The 26,725-nt window shown below is 44.9% G+C and overlaps 1 protein-coding gene across 1 annotated transcript in view; it reads left to right on the top strand.

Moving 5' to 3' along the window:
* Window positions 1–26,725, top strand: part of KCNQ5 (potassium voltage-gated channel subfamily Q member 5) — a gene marked incomplete at both ends in the record, with an annotated part of 576,625 nt that overhangs the window by 466,334 nt on the left and 83,566 nt on the right. The window contains 3 exons of the mRNA XM_079716089.1: window positions 8,691–8,801; window positions 14,500–14,595; window positions 24,080–24,174. Of these exons, the coding sequence (XP_079572215.1) occupies window positions 8,691–8,801; window positions 14,500–14,595; window positions 24,080–24,174 (302 nt within the window). The remainder of the gene's footprint in view (window positions 1–8,690; window positions 8,802–14,499; window positions 14,596–24,079; window positions 24,175–26,725) is intronic.

Here is a 26,725-nt window from a genome sequence, read left to right as displayed (position 1 = left end):
AGCCTGCGCGTCCGGAGCCTGTGCTCTGCAACGGGAGAGACCACAACAGTGAGAGGCCTGCGTACCACAAGAAAAAAAAAAAAAAAAAACATTAAGACTAGAGAGCAGACAGCAGAAGCAAGAAGAACTACAGTCCTGCAGCATGTGGAACAAAAACCACATTCACAGAAAGATAGACAAGATGAAAAGGCAGAGGGCTATGTACCAGATGAAAGAACAAGATAAAACCCCAGAAAAACAACTAAATGAAGTGGAGATAGGCAACCTTCCATAAAAAGAATTCAGAATAATGATAGTGAAGATGATCCAGAACCTCGGAAAAACAATGGAGGCAAATAATGAGAAGATGCAAGAAATGTTTAACAAAGACCTAGAAGAATTAAAGAACAAACAAACAAAGATGAACAATACAATAACTGAAATATAAACTACACTAGAAGGAATCAATAGCAGAATAACTGAGGCAGAAGAACGGATAAGTGACCTGGAAGACAGAATGGTGGAATTCACTGCTGTGGAAGAGAATAAAGAAAAAGAATGAAAAAAAATGAAGACAGCCTGAGAGACCTCTGGGACAACATTAAATGCAACAACATTTGCATTATAGAGGTCCCAGAAGGAGAAGAGAGAGAGAAAGGACCAGAGAAAATATTTGAAGAGATTATAGTAGAAAACTTTCCTAACATGGGAAAGGAAATAGCCACCCAAGTCCAGGAAGCGCAGAGAGTCCCATACAGGATAAACCCAAGGAGAAACATGCCGAGACACATAGTAATCAAATTGGCAAAAATTAAAGACAAAGAAAAATTATTGAAAGCAGCAAGGGAAAAATGACAAAGAGCATACAAGGGAACTCCCATAAGGTTAACAGCTGATTTCTCAGCAGAAACTCTACAAGCCAGAAGGGAGTGGCATGATAAAGTGATAAAAGGGACGAACCTACAACCAAGATTACTCTACCCAGCAAGGATCTCATTCAGATTCGATGGAGAAATCAGAAGCTTTACAGACAAGTAAAAGCCAAGAGAATTCAGCACCACCAAACCACCTTGACAACAAATGCTAAAGGAACTTCTCTAAGTGGGAAACACAAGAGAAGAAAAGGACCTACAAAAACACACCCAAAACAATTAAGAAAATGGTCATAGGAACATACATATCAATAATTACCTTAAACGTGAATGGATTCAATGCTCCAACCAAAAGGCACAGGCTTGCTGAATGGATACAAAAACAAGACCCATATATATGCTATCTACAAGAGACCCACTTCAGACCTAGGGACACACACAGACTGAAAGTGAGGGGATGGAAAAAGATATTCCATGCAAATGGAAATCAAAAGAAAGCTGGAGTAGCAATACTCATATCAGATAAAATAGACTTAAAAATAAAGAATGTTACAAGAGACAAGGAAGGACACTACATAATGATCAAGGGATCAATCCAAGAAGAAGATATAACAATTATAAATATATATGCACCCAACATAGGAGCACCTCAATGCGTAAGGCAACTGCTAACAACTATAAAAGAGGAAATCAACAGTGACACAATAATAGTGAGTGCCTTTAACACCTCACTTACACCAATGGACAGATCATCCAAAATAAAAATAAATAAGAAAACAGAAAAAAAAAACATTAAGACTAGAACTAACACTGGTCCTGCAATTCCACTCCAAAGAAAACAAAAACACTAATTGGAAAAGATATATGCACCCCATGTTCATAGCAGCGTTATTTACAAATTATGGAAGCAACCTAAGTGCCCATCAGTGGATGAATGGAGAAAGAAGATGTGGTACGTAAATACAATGGAATATTATTCAGCCATAAAAAGAATGAAATCTTGCCGTTTGCAACAACATGGATGGACCTAGAGGGCATTATGCCAAGTGAAATAGTCAGACAGAGAAAGACAAACACTGTATGATGTCACTTATATGTGGAAACTGAAAAACAAAACAAATGAACAAACATAAAACAGAAACAGAATTACAGATATAGAAAACAAACAGGTGGTTGCCAGAGGGCAGAGGGGAGGGAGAGGGAAGAAACAGGTGAGGGAGATGGAGAGGTACAAACTTCAGTTGTGAAAGGTACAGTGTGGGAAATATAGCCAGTAACTATGTGATGTCTTTGTATGATGACATTGTAACTAGACATATTGTGGGGATCATTTTGAAATGTTATAGAAATACCAAATCACTATGTTGTGTAACAGGAACTAGCATAGTGTTGTAGGTCAGTTAAACCTCAAAAACAAACAGACTCATAGAAAAAGAGATCAGATTTGTGGTCACCAGAGGGTGGGGAGTGCAGGAGAGGGGAGATTGGATGAAGATGGTCAAAGGTACAAACTTCCAGCTATAAGTACTAGGGATGTGATGTACCACACAGTAAGTATAATGAACACTGCTGTACATTATGTATGAAAGTTGTTAGCAGAATAAATCCTCAGAGATTTTAAAACAATAAAAGTATTTTTCCATTTCTTTAATGTTGTATCTGTATGAGATGATGGGTGGTCACTGAACTTAGTGTGATAATCATTTCATGATGTGTGCAAGTCAGAGCATTATGCTGTGCACCTTGAACTTATACAGTGCTGTGTGTCAATAATATCTCAATAAAACTGGAAGAAAAAATAAATAAATAAAATAAAAAATAATTTTTTTAAAAGGACCCCCTTAGGGGTAAATTATGCTGTGCTGTGGAAATCTACAGACAGTATATTCTTAATTGTTCACATGAATGCATTAGCTATAAACTACTATTCATGACTGTATCCTCAAAACCAGACCAATAAAATTTTGTTGATTTGTTGCTTGAAGAAAAGAAGATAAAATTTATATCTCCTGGTCTCAAATTAATTCTGCTCTTAGAAACAAATAACTGTAGCCTAACCAATGTTTAGATTGTAATCTGAACACAGCATCTGCCATCTCATTAAAGGAAAAAAAAAAAAAATCAGGAAAGCCTGGGCCCAAATTTGCATTTGTTCTGCAGTATCGTTCCTGAGGAAGAAATAATTGATGGTTGAACCCAGTAAGGTGCGCCGAGCCGACCTCTGACTTTGCTACCACGATTACACCTTCATGCCAGTGTTCACAACCCACCGACTTTCAGAGAATACCGTTTCTCACCTGCATGACTGCAGTTGAGCTCAGGGGCAGGACGGCAAAACTGTATCTGAGCTGCTCCCACCTGCCACACCATCGTCCAGTCCACGTCCACCTGCAGAGACAGCATGAACCGCCGGCATCGCTGAGCCGGCCTGCTGGGGCAGCAGGCTGAGTGGGCCTGTCCGTCCGCGCCCTGATCTGTCCTGTCAGGCGGCTCTGCCAGCTTCCACCTCCAGTCGCAAAGTGTGACAATCAATGCGTCCTCTTGCTCAATGAAGGGATCACTTTGCTGAAACTGCACTGAAAAAGATACTGGAACCTTTTTAAAGTTTATCTTTTAATTGTTTAAAGTAAATTCAAAACTTCATGACCTTTCCAGTGATACTGTCAACACCTTGGTCAAAAGTCAATGAGTAGGGGCTTCCCTGGTGGCGCAGTGGTTGAGGGTCCGCCTGCCGATGCAGGGGACACGGGTTCGTGCCCCGGTCCGGGAAGATCCCACATGCCACGGAGTGGCTGGGCCCGTGAGCCATGGCCGCTGAGCCTGCGCGTCCGGAGCCTGTGCTCCGCAACGGGAGAGGCCACAACAGTGAGAGGCCCGCGAACCGCAAAAAAAAAAAAAAAAAAACCCCACTCTGAGCACTGAGCCACAAGGAGAACAGCTCAGATGTGTGATCGGAATGGAAAGCAGACGGAGAAGTGCAAAGTATTGCTGTGACCAAACCATGGCATTTCTCCTTCCCTTTATTATTATTAATAAACTACTGGAAAGGATGAAGCTATCTTGCAGAACGGGTATAACAAATTAAAATCAGGAACCTGTAATAAAACGGAGCCAGGAAGGCTGCTTCTGCAATCTCAAGGAATTCCTTTGAGAATCCTCTACCCATACTGCTGGTGGCATCTGATTCACTTGGCTGCTGGGTTCTACTGCCAGTTCCCTCACGCAGCCTCACAGCCTCACAGCCTGGGCCTTTCCTGTTCCAGGCCCTTTGCTCCCACAGGTGACCCTCCTCCTCCTTCACTGTCGACGGGAACTGGCCTGAGCTTTCCAGCCCTGCCCTCCTCTCACACTGCCAAGGCTAACCCTCCACCGTGTCCTTGACCCTATGCCGCTCCTCCTCGGGTACCCCCCATCATAAAGCTCCCCCCCGCCCTCCTCAGCCTTGGCCTCTCTGCAGACAGGCACAAACACACCCTAGAAAGCACCCACTCACATCAGAGATTTCCGGGAGTTCTGGCCCCATATTTCTCACTCTGTTGCCAGTGTTCTTGAAAGAATTCTTTATTTATTTACTAAATATTTATTGTGTTCCTCTTACTCTGGTGGCAAACATCATGCTGGATGTTAGAGAGAAAACAAAGAGTGAAGACACGGTCCCTCCTTCTAGTAGAGGAAATAAGGACCCTCCCCAGAGGAAAGTAAAGCAGTAGTAGACTACCCCTCGTGATGAGTGCTGACAGGAAACGAGCAGGACAGAGAGAGACCAGAGGCCGCCTATGGACAGTGGGCAGGGGAGGCCTCTCTGAGGACAGAGTGTTTTGGATAACCCCTGAAGGATGAGGAGCCCCAGGAAGACTGGGGGCTGAGGGAGCAGAACGTGCAAAGGCCCTGTGGCAGGATAGCCTGGCCCGTTGGAGGAGCTGAAAGGACACTGTAGTTAAAGTGCAGTGAGCAAGGGGGGACCAGAGGGACCTTGGAGACTTGGGCAGAGACCAGGTCACGAGGTCCATAGCTAGGAGCTTAGAATTTATTCTGAATTTGGTGAATAGCCATTGAAGGGTTTTTAGAGAGGAGTAAGAAAATAATAGCCCTTGCAGGTGTGCAGAGAAGGAAGTGAGAGCGGCCAGAGCAGAAGCAGGAGGAGCAACTGAGAGACGGCGGCTTATGATGCACATGAGTCAGGACACGGGGGCAGCCTCGGTGCACGGTGATGAGCGTGCAGGCAGGTGTGGTGTATACACGGCGGCGCTACTCAGCCATGAAGACGAGGAAACCCTGTCGTCTGCGACCACGTGCGTGGACCTTGAGCGCTAAGCGAAACAAGGCAGACAAAGACAGACACTGTGCGATCTCACTTACATGTGGAAGCTTACCAAAAAAAACCACGGAAAGAGATGACATTTGTGGTTACGAGAGGGGTGGCGGGTGGAGGAAGGTGGTCAAAAGGCACCAAGTTCCAGTTCTAAGATAAACTAGTACCAGGGATGTTAGTACCACATGGTGACTGTAGTTGACATTCCCATATGATATACAGGAAAGCTAAGGGAGTAAAGCCTAAAAGTTCTCATCACTCTTTTCTTTCTCTGCATCTCTATGAGATGATGGATGTTTACTAACCCTGTTGTGGTCGTCATTTCACAGTACGTGTCAATGAAACCATCATGCCGTACACCTTAAACAGTGATGTATGTCAACCATTCCTTAATAAAACTGGAATCGTTATCGTCTAAAAAAAATAAGAGGCTGCTCTAGCAGCCCAGTCTTCGGTGTTGGCTGTGATGACAGAGAGAAGGCAGTGGGACTGGGGAGATCAAAGCAGCGGAACCTGCTGAGGTATTCAGAGAGACACCTGCGGGGAGGGAGCGGCGGCAGTGCCCCAAGGCTTCTGACTGAGCAGCACGGTGGACGGTGGGGCTCTCGACCAGGAGGGGGTGTCATCGGGGGAGCGGCGGGTTTAGCATGATACAGTGTCCATTTTAAACATGTTCAGTTTATTTTTTTATTTGTTTCACATCCTTTAATTCACAGCACCTGCTTTTATTTTATTTTATTTTACTTTATTTTGTTGGCCGTGCAGCATGCAGGATCCTAGTTCCCCGACCAGGGATCCAGTCCACGCCCCCTGCAGCAGAAGCGTGGAGTCTTAACTGCTGGACCACCAGGGAAGTCCCTAGACATGTTCAGTTTAAACGACTGTGCAGCATCCCAACAGAATACCTGCTGCAGATGTGTGAATCCAAAGCTCAAAAGAGTGGTCTGGCCTGGAGGTAGAAACTCAGTGTGTTCAGCATAAACATGGTATTTATAGCCATGAGAGCGTTTCACGTCACTGGGGAAGAGAGAGAGGAGAGGGGAAAGGAAAGTTACAGAAGAAAAGAATTTTTTTATACAAAGTTATTTATTTCATTTACTTATTTTTGGCTGCATTGGGTCTTCATTGCGGTGCGCGGGCTTCTCATTGCAGTGGCTTCTCTTGTTGCGGAGCACAGGCTCTAGGTTCACGGGCTTCAGTACTTGCAGCACATGGGCTTCAGTAGTTGTGGCACACGGGCTCAGTAGTTGTGGCTCGCGGGCTCAGTAGTTGTGGCTCGCGGGCTCTAGAGCGCAGGCTCAGTTGTTGTGGTGCACGGGCTTAGTTGCTCCGCGGCAGGTGGGATCTTCCCGGACCAGGGCTTGAACCCATGTCCCCTGCATCGGCAGGCGGATTCTCAACCACTGCGCCACCAGAGAAGTCTCGAGAAGAGCAGAATTTTTAAAAGAGAAGAAGACCCAGAAGCAAAGCTTAAGAATCCAGTATTTGGAGGTGGGCTGGGGTAGGAGGAGCCACGTAAAAGGAGCCGCCGAAGATGTAAAAGGAGAAGCACAGAAGCACGGAGAGAGGAGAGGGGCTAGGGAGCGGTGGCCAGCTGAGCCGAGCGCTTCCGGAGGATCTGCATCACAGAGCACCTCGTCTTCCACCATTTCTGCCTCTCAACTTATTGGCCCTCCTTCAGAGCCCGGGGAGGACAACCGGCCTCAAACCGCCGCTGTTAGAAATCACCAGTGACCCCTGTCTCTGTGTCCACATCTTTTCTCAGTTATTCTCCTTGTTTTCCCTGAGCCTGTGGCATCAGGGCGCACCTGGTCCTCCATAAAACTCTCTTCATTGAGTTTCCGTTTCTATAACCCATTCGTAGTCCTCCTACTTTTTTTTTTTTTTTTTGGTTTTTTTTTTTGCGGTACGCAGGCCTCTCACTGCTGTGGCCTCTCCCGTTGCGGAGCACAGGCTCCAGACGTGCAGGCTCAGAGGCCATGGCTCACGGGCCCAGCCGCTCCGTGGCATGTGGGATCTTCCCGGACCGGGGCACAAACCCATGTCCCTTGTATCGGCAGGCGGACTCTCAACCACTGTGCCACCAGGGAAGCCCTAGTCCTCCTACTTTTGAAAAACTGTCTTCTCCTCTGACTTTCCTTTCCCCTCCATCCCTTACATGTCTGTGTCTCTTGAGGAGGTGCCCTTGGCCCCTCATTTCTTCACAGAGCTTAAAGAGTCACTCGGTGCCCTATTCCAAAACCCAGATTTCATGCCAACGTCAATTTCTCTCAAGACACAAGCTCTCCTTCTTAATTCGTTGCTCAGACATTTCTAGATCATCGTCATACTGATAGCTTAAAAACCCTCATTTGAAAGCCACTCTTCTTCTTGGCTCCAAACCCTCCTCTTTCTCATTATCATATTTCTATTTATGGGGCAATCATCTTCCCAGTTGAAACTTTCAAGTCATGTAGATTTCGTCTTTCCCTTCCTCTCAGACCCGCTTCTGTTGAACTTCCTCAGCTCATCTCTTTACTCTCCACCCGGTACTGTCCCACTCCCGCTGTTCCGGTTCAGTTGCCCCATCATTCTGCCAGATCAGGCAGAACCTCGTCGGTCCTGGAGCGGAGCCAGGGCTTTGTTCTAAGGCACATGGGCAGCCCCTGGGGCACTTGACCATCGGGGAGACATGACCCAGGGATCATTTTTCAAAGACACTCCCTGGTCTAGCTTCAGCGTAGCTGGTTAGCCTCCTCTTCAGACCCACCGTGCTCCAGCCCAACTGAATACATGTTCCAGAACCCACCCTGTTTATTTCACTGCTGTGCAGCTGGTCACCTGTTTCCCCTCCCTAGATCACTCTATCATTTCTGCCTCTCAAAATATTAGCCCTCCTTCAAAGCCTGGGTATGATGACATCTTCCCAACAAAGCTGCTTCAACACCCCAAGCTGGTAATAATCTCTTCTTTGAATTTGAGCAGCAAATTATTTTGTGCATTCATCATAATACCTGTCTTGCCCTATTTTGCATTTTAATGATTTGTGTGTGACATATCTCCCCTCTTATGCCATAAATATCTCAGGACAGGAACTACGTACCTCTCGTTTTTGTTCCACTACAAATCAAAACACATACCTTGCACACACCAGACCTTCAGGAAATGCCCGCCAAAGAAATAAATGGGCAGCCTGAATTAACATAAACTATTGTTTTGTGTACTGATCCAGTGCTGAATCCATAGTGTTATCATTTCTGTATCACTGATGGTTATCCAGTTACTATATAATATAGCCTTTCCTTAAATGCACTTAGAAAAGATGGAAAATTGTGTTATAAGGGAGGAACAAGTATGTAGTTTATTCCCTTCCTTAAACAAAGAGAAGTTCTGTTATGCGTCATGGAAAATTAAAGCACAGTAATAAAATGCACCAACCAGACTGGTTGAATGCTGATTTAGTGGAAACGTTGCTTTGCCTCCTGTTCATGGGTCCTGACTTTCCTCTCAAGTACTTAAGCTGCACGTCCTATTTATTTTGTTTTTAGATAACATTGACCACAATCGGCTATGGAGACAAAACCCCCCTGACCTGGCTGGGAAGGCTGCTCTCTGCAGGCTTTGCACTCCTGGGCATTTCTTTCTTTGCACTTCCTGCTGTGAGTATCTTTGCAAAAATTAAGCACTTTCAGTTGGATCTGGGAGGTTTATTAGCACGAGCTTTCACAAAACGGTATGCCCTAGAATATAGCTATATCATTTACTAATACCATTTTTCTGATGTAATGTTGACTTTTCTACATGTATCTAGTTGGATAATTTACAAAATATGGTCTTCCCTCGGAGTCGTTTAACCCAAGAGTCTTACACCAGCTGAGGCTTTAGGAGCAAATGATAATTCAGGCAACACCACCTCTCAGTCAGCAGGCTGCTAATGCATTGAAAATATGTGTAAAGATTTAAAGATATCCTCCTCTTAAACTGATGGCTCCCATTAGGTGCATAAGGTGTGCACTCCTGAAGAGATGCATGTGCCCACGTGGAGTATCTACCTCTCAGATCCACTTGAGTGAAAAGCATACGAATTTAAAGGGTTTTTATTAATGTGTCAGATGATTTATTCCTTGTGTCATCATTGATTTTTGCTAACACCCAGTTTCTTATCAGAATGAAGAACACACTTCCCTTCTCTTAAGCTTCTGATTATTTTCTCCGTACTGGATGAAGCCTTCCTTTCTGATTGTTTTATCCTCTTGTGTCTTCAAAGGCACTTGGTCAGAGTATTACCACTTGCCCCCCTCCCCAAGATCTCGCCTTTGGCTTCCCCTTATTGGAGAGGAGCCAACAAGCAGGACTGTGAGAGCCGTGGCCGCCGGCCCGCTTAGGGAACAGCAGCCTCGGTCTTGCCCCAGCCACAGGCTGGCTTACGTCACAGCCTCTGCTGCAGAGACCCCAGGGCAGCCCTCCCAGGAGCCAAGGGGGTGGGGCCTTCAGCACCACAGCCTGTAGCTGCCGGGGCACCCCCTGTGCCTGGGACCCCTTGTCCTTCCCATGGCCAGAGCTCAGCTCCAGACTGACCAGCTGGTTGCACCCCGGACCATCCAAGGTCAGAGAAGGGTCCCAAGAGACCACACGAGAGCATGGGCATCAGACCCCACTTTGAATCCGGGTTTGTCATGTGCTGCCCACGTGTGACTGTGTTGGTTTGCTAGGGCTGCTGTAACAAGGCATCACGGACTAGTTGGCTTGACTTAAACAACAGAACTTTATTGTCTCATAGTTCTGGAGGCTGGAAGTCCAGGATCGCGGAGCTGGCAGGGCCGGTTCTTCCCGAGGGCTGCAAGGGAGGATGTGGCCAGGCCTCTTCCAGGGCTCATAGGCGGCCGTCTGAGCACTGTGTCTTCACATCGTCTTCCCTCTGCCCATGTCTGTGTCCAGGTTTCCTCTTAAAAGGACACCAGGGGGGCTCCCCTGGTGGCTCAGGAGTTAAGAATCCGCCTGCCAGTGCAGGGAACACAGGTTCGAGCCCTGGTCCAGGAAGATCCCACATGCCGCGGGGCAACTAAGCCCGTGCACTGCAACTACTGAGCCCATGTGCCACTACCACTGAAGCCTAAAGCCCGTGCTCTGCAACAAGAGAAGCCACTGCAATGAGAAGCCTGCTCACCACAAGGAAGAGTAGCCCCCACTCGCCGCAACTAGAGAAAGCCCGCGTGCAGCAAGGAAGACCCAACACAGCCGAAAATAAATTAATTCATTAATTAATTTTTAAAAAAGGACACCAGACATGCTAGGTTAGGGCCACCCTAATGAGCTCACTGTAACTTGATCACCTTCATAAAGACCTTTTCTCCAAATAAGGCCACATCTGAGGTCCTGGTGATTAGGACTACAACCTATGAATTTTGGACACAAGTCAGCCCGTAAGAGAAACCCTGAGTACATTTCTTTATCAGTATCAGGTAGGAAAAATTATCACACCCAGAGAAAATCTGTTAAGACCAATGACGTAAGTCAGGTGCTTGTCACAAAGAAAATTTTCATGATGTGTGTGTTTCCTGCTGTGACAAAATGAAGCAGAGTCCAGAGTCAGCTGAATCTGGCAACCTCAGCAGTTCAGACCAGAATTCAATTCTCTGCCCAGCAATTCAGTGGGCAGAGACCCACTCAATAACCAGATCCCCTACAGGAAGATACCTTTAGAAACAGTAAAATGTAGTCTTGCGCTCTTTTCCCAAAATAATGGCACAAAAGATCTGCCTCTGTTGTGTTTATACTTATCCTGAGGCCACACGTATAACAACTCGTGTGATCCCTCGAAGAACTACAGGCAGGGAAGGAGGCCCCCTCTGGGCTGTCCCCATGGGCACCCGTGTATGTGCCGTCCTCCCAGGAGAGCCTCGAGGCTCATTCATAACCTTTGCTCAATTTAGAGAAAAGTCTGGTAAACTGAGCTCTGTGGTTTCATACCTCTGAGGATTATAGACAGCAATGTAGAAGTATGGTGATAGAACACACATTAGACCAGGAAGAGGTAACAGCAAGGGAGGGAAAAGAAAAGGGTAAGAAGTGTGCAGACATAAGTGTTCAAAGGTGTAAAGACCTGGGCCACTTGGCCTGAAGGCCAGCCCACCTCCGGGAGCTGGTGCTCCCGCCCAGGGAGGCGCCCTGACTCCATCCTGAGACCACGGACCATCACAGGAGGTTCAACTGTGTGGCTGTTAGGTTAAGGGTCAGAGACTAAGTGGTCATTCTTGTAAAGGTTTCCCGATAAAGTGATTACAATTTTATATGCAAATTAAATTAATACATGTTGGAGATCTGAACATCTTGCTTGCATAGAACATGCCCTAACAGTGCCAAGCAAAGTAGACTTCAGACCATGGATCTTTTTACTGCAGCCTCACGTTAGGTAATGAGTTCTTACTTGAATGAAAGACTCAGTGGTTCCTGCATACTTTTAAATTAAACAAGGTGGCTGGAAATGCCGTTATGTCTTGTGCACCCGCGGGCTGGCAGGGGTGTCGGATTGAAATTAGGAGAACACGTTGGCATTTTGCTGAGAAAAGTCAGAGGTGGATTGTGGCCCATCCCTGTTTGAGGTCCTTCTGCCCAGGAGACCGAGGACCAAGAAAGAGAAGCTCCTTTCCCCATCTTTCCCTCAAAGCAGAAGGACTCTCCCACACATCACAGAGTCACACAGACCACCAACTCCACCAGGGGTCCCCTTCCCTGAGACCCCTGCCCAACCTCGCCCTGCGGGGCAGGACTTTCTCCACCTGCGGAAGCCCCTTACCTCCTGCTGAGAGTATCTTTCTGTCTAGCCTGTTCGCCATGTGCAGGACTGGGGGGTACAGATAGGCTCTTCTAATCTGGAAGGGAGTATATTTTAGCTATAATTAAACAAGGGATAAATATTTTAAATACTGACCAATACATGTTTCCTTTTTATGTAGCACTTCTAAAACTTAAAACCTCAAAATTTAAGTTATCTGATCTTAGGAAATGAATTAAGACAAAAATCAGTTTCTGAGACTTTGTATCTATCGGTATGGATACTGGAAGGAATAGCATGTAAGTTATATTTACATGTATATACTTACGTAACTTACAGGATATGTATGTAACATAACAGGCTTTATTTTACCAGCCTTGTGTTTCTGTTTCTGAGCTGGGGACGGAGGGGGGTGGGGCCGGATTGGACAGCAGCCGTAAGAAGACGTTGAGCAGAGCTGGTGTGGTGACTGCTGTAATGGACAGTCTGGCTCAGGAGACATGCAGCCGACATTTGCCATCTACTAGCGAATGTTTCTAAGCGCTGCCAACGTGATTTTCACCACATTTTAGTTTGTTTGGCAGGTGCTAAGTCTGTGCTATGTAGGGCCTGGCCTGTCTTCATTTTCCAAAAGGGATCTAACTCTGAACTTCATATTTACATAATGAATGCTCAAAAATGGCAGCTATTGCTGCTAATTCAATGCCTACAAAATCTAAATTATGCTTCCTATGAGTGGATTATACACATCTACGCATATCATATGAATACATGTTATACATAATATAAATATATGCTATAAATTCTGCTGTTTCATAGTCTCTTACATGTTTAAACTTCATGAAGAATGACATTAAAAGGAAAATACTTAAATTTTTCCTTAATGCTTTAAAGAGCAGCAGGACATTTAGGAGTTATACGTGACTGAGTGTTGATTTGGATTTGCAAACAGAAGGCCATTTTTATAACCTCTAAATGGAGGGAAATGTTGTTTAAATCTACAGATAAGATCCTACAGACCAGGTTTTCATAGAGCTTGGCATGTTCAGTCGCAGCCTGCACGCGGTGAGAGCCTCAGGCTGCACAGCACAGTCACTAAGGGAGTGAGCTGGGACAGACCTCAGACGCCGTTCCTCATCCCGCGGTGCAGCCACCCGTCCTGACCATGGGGGAGTCAGTCACTGCTCGTTAAAAACAAGACTGTCGTCGTATAACTGCATTTCAAACAGAATTGTGTTATTTATTATCTGGTCATTGTCCCAGAGGTAACTCAGAATTGTGGAATCTCGGGATGAGAAGGAAGGTTAAAGGTTACCTAGAGCCCAAAAATGTCCTCGCCACGTTTTCATCCACTGAGACCTAACACCTCCCAAGGACTAGACCCATCACCCCCTTGAGCAGCCTGTACTATCTTTGAGTGACTTCAAACATGTGAAGAAAAGAAAAATCGGCGATCCTTACCTGTGGCAAATACTGACTTAGAGCTTATAAAATGCCCGGCTGTGACCTAAGGGTTAGACTCCTTGAAGTTTAATAAGAAGCTAATAATTTATAGCTAGCAACTAAAATCCCAGACTTGAAAGCAGAGGGGCTCCGCATCCCACACAGTAAAGTGAAGGCTTAGAGACAAAGCCCAGAGACTGAACTGAGCAAACTCCAAAGCCAACCTCAACTCAAGGCTGAGATGAAGCATCTTGATTCCACAAATTTAGACCAAAGCAAACTGAAAAGAGGGGCCATATCAGAGAGCCGGAAGTTTGGCAGATGGAGACAGCAGAAGGAAGCAAACCAGCAAAAGCTAGCATAAACCCAGAAGGCTCTGCTCACCTACCAACCCCCAGATCTGACAAGTGAGCCAGGGCCAGGAAGGCAAGCCACGCACAGAGTGTGCCGTTAAGACTCAGGTAGACAGGAAGGTCCTTTGCATTGACCTGTGCTCTTGTCTTTACTGGACAGACACGCAAAATGGCAAACCTTCGACGTCTCCAAAACTGAGTGTCTGTCTCATCAGGACAACTGTCCTTCGCCGCTGTTACTTTCCTTTGGTAGGTGTAGAATTATAGCATCGCTGAGGATTAACCTTAAACACTGCCTCCCCCACCATTTCGTGAATGGAATGTATAAAATCAGGTAGCGTCGTCAAAGTGCGAGGAAAGCTCCCACGTCCACATCCGCGAGACAGGAACAGCCCCAAGTTCTAATCCCCCTCTGTCCACCACTGGATAGGACCATTCTCTCTGACTTAGGTGTAAAGAAATGCCACAGAGAAGGCCACACAAAAACATGTTTTAAAATGGTGATTTTTATTTGGAATAGTGGTGACTCCTCCTACCCCATGGGAGGCCATAGGGCCTGATGACTTCCAGAAGGGTAGACATCCTTCTGCTTCCTGCCCAGCTGCTTGCCGTTGGCCGACGTGTTATAGTAGAGGAAGTCGTGTTTGTTTTAATGAGTTTAGGGACAGGTTGCATACTGTTTGCCTTTTCACAGACTCTTCTCAGAGGGTTTTTTAAAATACTTGTATTATTTAACAGTGTTTGGGGGGAAAAGGTTTTCAGCGCTATTTCTGTATTTTGTTGCAGGGCATTCTTGGCTCAGGTTTTGCATTAAAAGTACAAGAACAGCACCGCCAGAAGCACTTTGAGAAAAGAAGGAACCCAGCTGCCAGCCTCATCCAGGTAAACGTCAGTGTGCCGGGAAGACAGCAACACCTGTTTCTGCAGGCGCTGGGTCGTGGGCCGGTCCCTCTGTGCCCTTGCTTAGGGGAGCTGCTCTTTGGTTTTGTTTTTAAAAGCGAAGCTGGAACTTAATGTACAGTCTTAGATTTGGTCAAGTGCTCCCCACTCCCAAACAGAAAAAAATGCTATGTATTTTCAGCCAGTGGTCCACACTCTGTTCGGAGTAAGTAACGGCAGCAGCAGAGCCATGCGGGGGTCAGCAGTCGTGTCGCTCCTGGGATGACCTAGTGTGTGTCATGCATTACTTGGTGACAGATCACTGCTCATTCAGTGATGGAGCCGGACACCGCATCGGTGCCCGCCTTGCAGTTCCCTTCTGCTGCCCGATGTGTGCCACCGTTCTGAGGAACAACGTATTTGTTTAGAATGTCAGGGTTTAGTACTTGTGGAATCACTTTTAATGCCACCTAGAGCAATAACTGGAAATTCTTATTTTAAGAGCTGGAATTACGGAATACATCGATGCTTGAGCGTATGAAGTAGTAAGCATATTATTTGAAGCCAACTCATAATACACAGGTTGTTCAGCATTTAATCTTCGTTTCAGTAACTCCGGATTTGCTTCAGCAGTAAAAGGAATGCTTCTCCTTTTGTCATCCGTACCTTTGGGGAGTAAAGCCACCCTAGACACAGTTTAAGAATCACAAAATATGTTTTCCTCTGGATCCATGCTGTGAGCTCGTATTTAATTATAGACAAGGTGATTATGTAATATCCCTCCATGCCAGGCAGCGGATGCCCCAGACCTGCAGAACCAGAGGGCTCAGGGCGGTGACTGAGGTTCCTGCTGCAGTAGAAGGCCCGTTGTTCCCACGCACCTTGCAGGTTCCAGTCGGGGGTGGAGGGCAGCAACCACGACACAACCCCGACTCTGCAACCTCTGCCTGTGGCCACAGGGTGGGGGAGGCGGGGAGGGGCTACATCAGGAAGGAGACCCCTTTGTATCTGTGACTAAGTGAGGGTGTTAGTGTTTAGAGCAAACTGTTCTTTGACTCCTGACCATTGTGCATGATGTGTAATGCATACCACCGAGAGGCTCTTGTTTTAAAATTTCCGGGTTTTAAAGGGGTGCCAAAGATAAAGTAAACTTTGTTTTCCTGAAGGAAAGATCCCTGAGTCGTAGGAGTTTAAGATCTGAGGCAGAATGACAGGGCCATGATGAAAAGGGACGTCACGCACACCGGGGTGCACACAAAATGCCCCAACAGAGAGCCTCCACCCTTTGGTGCTTCTTAACTGCTTATGAGGTGTCCCCACACTTCTAAGGCATTTTTCTCCTTGCTATTTTTATCTTTCAGTTGCTCTTTAACGTATTCATCTTTCAGTTCTGGGAGAATGCTTTCCAGCCTGTGAATGCAGAGCTACTCCCTGGGTTCCTTGCATCCATTTGGGCAGCAAGCCCTGTCCACACAGGGAACCAGTGGTACACCTGAGACATACCTAGGCTGCCTGCTCTCAGGAGCGTGGCCGTGCTGTTGGCATGGATAAAGTTCAAACTTATTTAATATCCTCGCGAAATTATTTACTAGCTTTTTGTCTTGCATGTTTTCTCAATGAGCATGTACTCGAAGTACAACCACTTCTGTGTACAGATCCTTGATACTTCTGTGTATAAAAGGGGACTGCATCAAAAAAATCTTAGACCATTGGCCATCCTGTTGGAAAGTGAGCCCTTTGAGGAATTTCTGAGGCGTGGATCCCTTGTGATGACACAGAGCTTCCAGCTCTGCTGCCCAAAACAGTTTCCAAGAGCTGCAGGTGGCTGTTTACGTTTAGAAATTCAGTTCCTGGGAGGCACCAGCCAAGTCTCAGGTGTTCAGTAGCCATACACAGCTACTGACTATCATACTGCACAAGACAGATAGAGAGAATAATAGGAGAGACTTTATGATCTATCTCATCATTATTAACTACCAAATTGGGCAAAAAACAAATTTCCAATTGAACTTGAAAACAGATTACCATTCCTCCAGGCAATCTTTGGACCGGAGGCATTTATACCAACAGCCTTTGGCCAACAGCCAAAGCAAGGCAAGGCCTTCCTCTGAGGTCAGCTGTAAAAAGCGAAGAGGCTGATTGCAAAGTTTACTTAAAGATCTAGATTTTTATTTTATGGAACTGAGTTATGTAATATATATTGTGATCAATAATTGAACTTGTGCCAAGGTAGGTAACTGTGGAGTGAAATCATTAATTTTTTTTTTTTTACTTAAAACTCTAACTTATGTGTTGTTCTGAACAAAAAAGAATATAAAATGAAAGGCTTGGGGCTTCCCTGGTGGCGCAGTGGTTGAGAGTCCGCCTGCCAATGCAGGGGACACGGGTTCGTGCCCCGGTCCGGGAGGATCCCACGTGCCACGGAGCGGCTGGGCCCGTGAGCCATGGCCACTGAGCCTGCATGTCCGGAGCCTGTGCTCCGCAACGGGAGAGGCCACAACAGGGAAAGGCCCGCGTACCGCAAAAAAAAAAAAAAAAAACAAATGAAAGGCTTGAAATGTTCAAGAATACCTTTAAATCTAATCATAGTTTCATTAATTACCAATTTAAAAAGTGATCCTCTGTCCAAATGTAATTTATTAGACATAAGAATAATGATATAATTATTAAATGTATTCATTGTTTTTCCTTGCTGTAACCCATAGCCAGAAGTCAGGGCTTTAAGCTTTAGGTTATAGATTGTAGATGTTTATTTTAAGGATGCTTTAGATTAAACAACAAGCCTCGTTTGCTGATCCATGCATTTTCTTACCCAATAAAACTGCCTTGGTTTGCTGATCACACAAAGCATCAAGACCAGGACCAGTCTCGTTTGTTTGGAGCCAGAGCCGCTGTCTTTGTAAAGGGCACTGGAGATGTGCAGATTGCTTTGTCGTTCAGTCGGTGAGACAACTAAATTAACCAGCATTTCAGGGTTTTAGGGAAAAGTTTGAAACCCCAGCAACTTGCAGTAAACTCAGATGTGTCAACATCTTTGCATGATTCATTTAAATTAACTTTTCCTTTCAAGCGGAGCAGACTAGGAAAAGAAAGCAGCCCTCAGTAACGTTTTGAATACGTGCCCCAGTGTCACCACTTTTATTAATAATGCCTAAGACTTGCAAAGTGCTTCTATTCACAAGTGTGCAGAGTGTTTCTGCTACGTTATGCCACTTGATCCCCAGGACAAGCCTAGGGACTTGGCAAGAGGTAGGACTCAGGTCCCTGGTGTCAGAATCTGAATCCAGCACTCGAAGCCTCATATATACATCACTGAAGCCTGGGGATTAGCATTTCAAGATCCTTCAGAAGTTCTGTGTGAGCGGTTTCCTTCTAGAGAGGTTGGTCCAGTTCAGGGTGGAGCCAAGGTGCTTTATTGGAAACAGAAACAGGGAAATTAAGTACAAGTTTGTGAAATGAATGCTGACAGGTGGGCTTATTTTCCTGAGGGAAGAGAGTAGAAGATGCTGCTCTGGGGAAATTTGTTGGCCCAAAAGAAAAACAAATTATGTATTGAAACTTCAGCTTCCTCTAGGCAAAGAACTGAGCCTTCCAAAGTGAGGCCACTAAAATAAACTCAAGCCACATATACACATATACAGAGCTTATACAGCCTTTGTAATAATGCTTTAATCATGAATAAGGACAGATTCAGAAAAAAAATTCCTAGATGTGGAAAACATGAGAGCAGAAAAAGAAGAAAACAGAAAAGGAGATAAAACTGTGAAAATCTCCCCAAAAATAGAATAAAAAGACAGAGATGGAAAATAAAAAACAGTAGGAAAATTGGGTGACACTTCCAGGAGATCAAATATTCAGCCAACAGAAGTACCTCAGAAAGAATACAGGGAAACTAAGTGTGGAATTTTATCAAATAAATATTCTATTCTGGTTCCCCAAAAATGAAGAGCAGGAGGGGCCACAGTAAAAGGCCCCCCAAGGACCCAGCACTGTGAACAAAAAGCTTCACACTGAGGGCGCCCTTGTGAAATATGAGAACTCCTGCAAGAAAGGGGATCCTAAACGCTTTCGGAGCAGAACATACCCAAAGGGTCCAGAATCTGGATTCCATGGATTTCTCATTAGTAACCTTAGAATTAGAAGACAGTGGAACAATACTTTCAAAATTATGGAGGAAAATTATCTCCAATCTAGAATTCTGTATTCAGCCAAATTATCCATGGGGTATGGGAGTAACATGAAGACTCTTTCAGATATGCAAAACCTCAAAACTTTACCTACCATTTACCCTTACTCAAGAAGCTAATATCACATCTTCTTTATCAATTCATCTACCGATGGGCACTTGGGTTGCTTCCGTATCTTGGCTGTTGTGAATCATGCTGCAGTGGACATGGGGGTGCAGATATCTTGTTTTCATTTCCTTTGGATATATACCCAGAAGTGGGACTGCTGGATTATATGGCTGCCCTATTTGTAATTTTCTGAGGAGCCTCCATACTGTTTTCCTTTGCAGTATATATACACAATGGAATATTACTCAACCATGAGAAAGAAGGGAATCCTGCTATTTGCAACACACGGATGGACCTTGTTATTGCAGAGTGAGAGAACCAGACAGAGACAGACAACTACTGCATGGCCTCACTTACATGTAGAATCTAAAAAAATTTTTTAAGTCAACCTCCTAGAAAGAGAAGCAAAAAGTGGTTGCCAGGAGCTGGAAGGTGGGGGAAATAGGGTAAAAGGGTACAAACTTTCACGATGAGATGAATATGCCCTGAGGCTGTAATGTGAAACGTGGTGACTATAGTTGATAACAGCGTTGTATAATTGAAATCTGCTAAGACTGTAGAACTTAAATGTGCTCACACCAAGAAGAGATATATGTATGTGTATAACTGAATCACTTTGCTGTACACCTGACACTACCACAACATTGTTAATCAACTGTACTCCAATATAGCAATAAAATAAAAAGTCTTTAAAAATACATTTCAAAAAAAACCCCAAAACAAACAAGCAAAATGTTCTCACACCAAAAAACAAACAAGCAAATAAATACGTGAGGTGATGGATGTGTTAATTACCTAGATGGGGGAAACCCTTTCATAATGTGTACATATATTAAATCACCATGATGTAAGCTTAGAAGATCTCACAACTGTATATAGGTCAGTTATACCTCAATAAAGCTGAAATGGGAAAAAAAGGAAAAGAAAAAGAAAAACAGGAGAAGCTACTTGGGTAGAATTAATCCTCCAAAACAAGGAGATGAACCCAGAAAGGAAGGAGACGTTGGTGTTCCGGGAACAAGAGATCCCACCCAGGGAGGAGTGAGGGGACCTCTAGGCTGTTGCTGAGGGGCAGTCCCAGGGCCAGAGATGCAGGGCCGGAGAGCAGAGAGCCGGAGGGAGGTCGGCAAGGAGACCCAGCTTTCGCGATGTATCTGACAAGTGGAATTTTAGAGTTCTGTTGGAGAGTTCAGGCATGTTTTCCTCCTAGGTGCATAAAGGCAAATCAAGAAATTAAAATAGGGCAATACTAGCTCCAAGAGAAACCAAAATAAATTACACGGGAAAGAAAAAAGTAGTCAATGGTCCATCACATTGCTGAGCTGGGAACAGTAGTTACGGGGTCAAAGCAATGCAAACACTAAGTAGTGTTCACTAACTAAACACTTAACGAAAAGTTAACTAAAATTAACTAAAAACTATTGGTAGGGTGAGATCAGGGGAAGGTGTGTACATGGCTATGTCACTATCTTCCATGGTAAGAAAATTTAAAACTTCAAAGAAATATGAGAACAATCCTTAAAAACAAGGATTCTTAAAATTAGAAACAGAAGCTATACAAGTTGAAGGGGTTGCCACTAAGGAACAAAAATGAGTGAGAAGTAAAGTGGGGAAAGCGATATTACTGGTTTTCACCCTAAATCTTTTCATTCTCCGGCTTCTAAAATTCTATACCTTGAAAAAAATCATTCCATGTTGCTTATACCTTTGGATGCTCAGCTGGAATTAAGGTTTCCAGAAAGGGTCAAATGCGCCATAGCTGTAATGCTTCAGACAATGCAGACTAAATACTCCCTGAAACGTTAACTATACTGACATTGCGCTTATAGCTCTGGACCAAAGTGTGAACTTGTTTGGCTACCTTGAGCACCAGGGTCGCAGAGTAAATGGTGAGTTTGGCTTTCATGTTGCTTTGTGGTGACTTTTCCTTGGGAGTGTGTGTGCCATGTAAATTAAATCCCTCTGGGCACTTTCTCTTGCCAACCACTGTGTGATTTTAGCTTCAAGTAGAGGAACGCTGGCTCCTCGATCACATGCTTGTGGCCTTGGGTTCAGCTTCCAGAAGCTGAGGGAGAGCTGAGGCCAGGACAGTGTGATTAGAGGGTGAGAATAATAGGTACCCGCTCCACTGCCACTCGACTGCGGACTGGTATCAGCCCCGAGGGAGATGCCACTTGCCCTCTGTTCCTAATGAAGGGAATAAGAGCTTAGCTGTTGAGATCAACTTGATAGAAAAAGAGCAAGAACAGATCTCACTGTTAAGAAAATTTTCAGTTTTCTAAGCATGGCCACTTTTGCCCCCAGTTCTTTATAACTTCGGCAGGTAATGTCTTGGTCCCATTTTTTGTCATATTGTTGTTTGGGATTTTTTTCCACTGATATCTAGTAATGCCCAAGCCTGCTGTGTGCTTCTCACTTTTACGTGAGTCCTGCTCCCACAGTATCCAAGTCCACATATATCTGATGCCTTCTATTAAAGTTGTTTAATTAAAGCAGCCCTGGTGGGGCTCTGGCCTTCACTACAGAAGAAGCTGCAATCATAAACCCATGTGTCTTTATTGATGACTCTGAATCACTCTGTAGATTGTGAGTGTACAGCACTTGCCAAAACTAACATTTCAGGATGATACAATGACAACTGCTTTGTTCTCTTAGCACCTTGTAAGATACCAAGATGCTTAGCATAGTTCTGAGGGATTTGTAGTTTCAGCCAACATGAGCCATGGGATGAAGGCTCCAGGCAAGGAAGCTGGCTTCAATTATTTAAACCTTCCTTAATAATATAAAACCCCTCAGGTCCTACCATATATCTTCCGAGTTTTTTATATCACTTCTTGAACATCTTAGGTGTGTAGGGAATGCAGCACAGACCCTAGAAAACTGCGCTGCCGTTGTCACCAGCAGCCAGAGAAAGAAGCAGATGGTGGTCAGCACCCCATGCACCCTCGCTCCACTTCTGCCCCTGGGGGAGCTGCCCCACCGCCTTCTAACTGCAGGGATTGGTTTCCCTGCTTTTGTCCTTTATGGAAGTGGAGTCACACCACAGCTACTCTTTTGTGTCTTGTTCCTCTCACTCAGCAGTATTCATGTAAAGTCCATCCACACTGTTGGGTGTAGTTATAGTGGACTGTTCCTGTGTGCTGATCCACTGTGCTAGCAGTCCACAGCTCACCCATGTATGGGCCTGCTGACGGCTGCTTGAGCATTTCCAACTTTGGTTTATTAAGAGTACTGCTGTTTAGACACAGAAAACAAACCTATGGTTACCAAAGGGGAAAGGTAAGAGGGAGGGATAAATTAGGAGTTTGGTATTAACATGTACACACTACTATATATAAAATAACCAACAAGGACCTACTGTATAGCACAGGGAACTCTACTCAATACTCTGTAATGGCCTATAAGAGAAAAGAATCTGAAAAAGAATAGATATATGTATATGTATAACGAAATCACTTTGCTGTACACCTGAAACGAACACAACATTGTAAATCAACTATACTCCAGTATTTTAAAAAAAAAAAAAAAAGGGTAGTGCTGTTTGGACTCACAGATGGAGAGAACTACTTAGTGGTTACCAGTGGGGAGAGGGAAGAGGGAAGGGCAGGATAGGGGTCAGGGATTAAGAGGTGCAAACTACTATGTATAAAATAAATAAGCTACAAAAATATATTGTACAACATGGGGATTACAGCCAATATTGTATAACTGTAAATGGAGTATAACCTTTAAAAATTGTGAATCACTTTATTGTATACCTGTAACTTATATTGTACACCAACTATACTTCAATAAGTAAACAAATGAGAAAATTCATATTAAGATTTAAAAAAACAGAGTAGTGCTGTTTTGAACATTAGAGTACACATCTTTCGATGAGCTTGTGTAAGCATATTTGTTGAGTCTACATGCAGGAGTGTGTAGCTGTATCGTAGGGTATATATACTTCAGCTTTAATAGATACGGCCAAAGTTTTCCAAATTAGTTGTGTCAACGTTTAACTCTTTTTTCTGCACACACGTATTCAGTGATATTGTCAGGAAAAGGAATATTATTAGGTCACTGTTTTCTTCATTGTAGGTTTCAAAATCATGAGTGATGGTAGGACAGGGGCATGACCTGTTTATGTGAATTAGTCACACAAAATAGCATGTTCTGATTGATGAATTATAATAAAAATGTTCCCCTCAGGAGAGTGGCGTAAACACTTGGTCACTAGAGATGTTTGCAGACCTATTGCAAAGGAAGAGATTCACCAGAATCTCTATGGAAAGTAAGTTCAGGCAACCTCTGAAATGGACAGTTCAGAGGGAAGCTGTTCCAACCACGGTCACCCAGCAGTCAGCAAAGGACCGTGGAAGGGATTCTAAGACCAACAGCCAGGCAACCTGAGGTGATGTCTCACCTCTGCCAGCCTTCTGTTAACCTCTTAATTTATCTGAGCCTTTATTTTCTCTTCTACAAAATAAGGGTCATAAGGGTCTTAATCCACACTCAGTGGGGATTATGTGAAAATACTTTGTATTATATATATATCAGGTATAATTCTATGAAGTACACAGAGCTTGTGTTTCACATCAAAGAGCTCTAAACGTGTTCTTAGACCCCAGCGTTCAATCCTTACGTGCTTTACGATCATACTCCTGAGAATACATTTCCCCACCTTGTTTTAGGCCTGCCTTTTATCTCCACCTTCGTGGTTAGCCTTAGAAGTACCACATGGTTCAACCGCAGGGGATTTCACTACATCGTTAACATGCCCTGGCGGTCATCAGTTTACTAGCTAATTTACTAGTTGCCTTCTGGATTTCCAGGGTCCTCTGCCTCTGTCTTACAAGTGGTGATTAAGGGCACGCCGTGGCTCCCGGAAGGCACAGTCGGTCACGCTCGGGTAGCTCGCCTCCCACGTCTCTCCCTAACCAATCCCAAAACTCCTCTGTGTTATGCTTTGTGGTACTTCTGCTTCTGATGTGAGTTATTCTGAAAAGCAATTCTATGGATGTGGCGGAGTATATTTCACAGCCAGGCGAAAACACCCAAACCTCTTCACCCTTCGGACATTTATCGGGGCTGAACATGGCGAGGAAAAGATGCTTAATCTGTATTAATTTACTAATCTCCCTTTTCCTTGCATTCTCTCTCCTCCTCTCTTTTGTTTTTCTTTCTTATGTCCCCGCGTATGCTGCGTGCAGTGCGTTTGGCGTAGTTATGCAGCTGACGAGAAATCTGTCTCCGTTGCAACCTGGAAGCCGCACCTGAAGGCCTTGCACACCTGCAGCCCCACCAAGTAGGTGTCAGTGCGACAGTCGGGGCTGTAGTCGCGTTTCCTTAAGTTTGTAAAGCAAACCACACACACGCGCACACACACGCACACGCGGGTGTCGATTCGGGGCTTGTCTTATTCTCTGTTGCTCTTTGAAAGATTCAAAGCTGTTTGGTAACAACTCAGGTGCAAAACTAAATGGATTCTGTATCATTCCTCACCATCCACAGACTGGGCTTGAATATGAAAAGAATCTAAACTCTATAGAGATTTATTTTTACTATTTCATGCTTATTTTCTAATATCTCATTTCGTAAAGCCCACCAGAATTCCTAAGGTAAGTGCCTTGGTTCTTGAAAAACAATGACTGTTTAAAACTCCCCCCATCCCCTGACTCCAGGCGGGGCTGCTTGGGGAGCATCACGTCTGCACATTTAAGTCCCTTAAGGTCATTCCTCCTCGGGATCCCCTTACAGGATGGGCCTTGAGCTTTCACTTGCAGATCAAACCAACAGCAGCAGCGAAAAAAGAGAAGAGGTGGAGTACAGTGAGATGATAGGACCACTCAGAATACAGCTTGGAATTAACATTCAAAATTTTAAAGAGACGTTACTTCCATTCACATTTCATTGGCCAAAGCAGGTCACCCAGCCGTGCTTCAGCTCGGGGGTAGGGGAGGGTCCAGGGGGGAGGGCAGCCCCCCGTCCCTAGAAGGGAGGGGGCTGGAAAGGTCGCGCACCGGCCTGACGATCGCCTCAGCAGCTTGAATTCCCAAACAATCCTTAGTCCCAGAAGCCTGGACTCCAGTTCAGCTCGCAGACTAAACCATAATCACCATTTAATGAAAGAAATCCTCAGTGAAACAAGAAAAGTAAGCCAGGGACGGCCCCCTGTGCGTCATCTGCTGGACTAGTAGTCGGTCCCCCGGGTTGTGCAGAGTTCTCGGACAGCTCAGCTGACTTCGTGCGTTTGAGCACCTGCTGTTTCCTTTCGGAGCCCATCAAGGCCTTAGTCCCAGTGGCTTCACGGGATTGGAGGCAGCTGACTAGTGTGACTCAGAGAAACCTCTTTTCCCAAAGTGCAAGAGAACCAGCCGGGAAGACCCTCACGGCCGGTTCTCCGGAGCCGCCGCCTCCAAGGAGGTCTGCGGGGCCATCGTGAGCTCACGGGATCTGTCATTTGCTTCCCTGCCCAGCCCTGGGCCTTGGCTTCCCATGCACAAGGTGAAGGACCAGAGCTGGCCAAGGTCACCTCTGACCCTATGGGACACACCTCCTAGAGGTCAGGGTCAAACCTGTGCCAGCAGCTGTGACAGAGATTCATTGACCCCAGGATGTTAGAGCGGGTGCGGCCTAGTGTACATATGGATGAGAAGTCACTTTGCATTTAGATCTTAAAATGTAGGGAAATTCCCTTTTTGAGAATTAGACTCTTTCTAAGGTGTAGTATTTTAAAACAAAAAAGGAATATAACTCGTGTGCCATCTGTTCCTTGAGGGTATGAATCAAAAACGGGAACTGTATGGAAATTGTACATCTCGTCTTTATGAAGGTTGCTAGGTAATGTGTAAAAAGGCTAGTGGGGAAAAAAAAAAACAAAACAAAGTTCCCAAGTGACGGGGAGCGTGGGCTATTATTTTATTATATGTGATTATTTGGCTTCCCACTTCCTGCAGTTTTTGGATTAAAAGTCATCCTGCAGCCTAGAAAAACTATGCAATAATGAGTCAGATTCTCCCAGTGCATAAACTATTATTTTACTCCCGTAATTCTCTCTTTTTTCTGTTGTTCTCGCTGTTTCTAGTGGGGACGGGGATGGAGGAGCGTGTATGCGGACACCTGCCTCCATCCTGTCCCTCTGTAGCTACCAGTCCTCGGCCCCACCCTCCTCTCCCTGCGCCCTGCTTAGCCTCTGGGTCTCGTCCTTGTTTACTGAGGAACGCGGCTGTTGGCCCAGGAGGACAAGCAGTGCCCCTGCACCTCTCCCTTCAGCCGTAGTTACTGTTCCAAACTGCAGTGATTCTTAACCTTTGTTGTTCTTTGTTAAACCATTAAGAACATGGTGGTAATTATGGACTCTTTCCCAAGAAAAATATTCAACGCATAAAAAATCAAAACTCTGCCTACAAATTTTAGTGTATTCACAAACTCCCTGAAGCCAAGTTCAGAACCTTTGCTCTGGAAGCAATCCCGCTTTCATCAAATGTGTAGGTTTGTGAGGAGAATAATTTACAGTGACTTAGAGGGTTCGTTTTACATTTATAACTAACTGGCTCAGCGAGTGCAGGGTGATAACAGTAAGAAATAGACCAAAACTTCTTCCTTACATCGTGTATTTCCTATAACGTTTGGGGTTGAAGAACTTCTGAAGGGAAAGATCGTTCACTCATCCGTGCGTTCGTGCAGTCAGTGCTCACTGAGCACAGTCAGAGAGGAAAATTTTCCCTCTGCCCTTCTGGGTTCTTCTGTCTGGTCTGAGGATTAAATTGACATGAGACAGATTAACAGGAGAAAATCAAACAAGAGTTTAACAGCATGGGTACACAGGAGAGACCCAGGAAAACTGAGTAATTCCC

This window comes from Hyperoodon ampullatus, assembly GCF_949752795.1.
Source record: "Hyperoodon ampullatus genome assembly, chromosome: 12".
In the NCBI taxonomy this organism is placed as follows: Eukaryota; Metazoa; Chordata; class Mammalia; order Artiodactyla; family Ziphiidae; genus Hyperoodon; species Hyperoodon ampullatus.
Note: the sequence above shows the minus strand (reverse complement) of the source record. Positions and strands in the feature narration are given on the sequence as shown.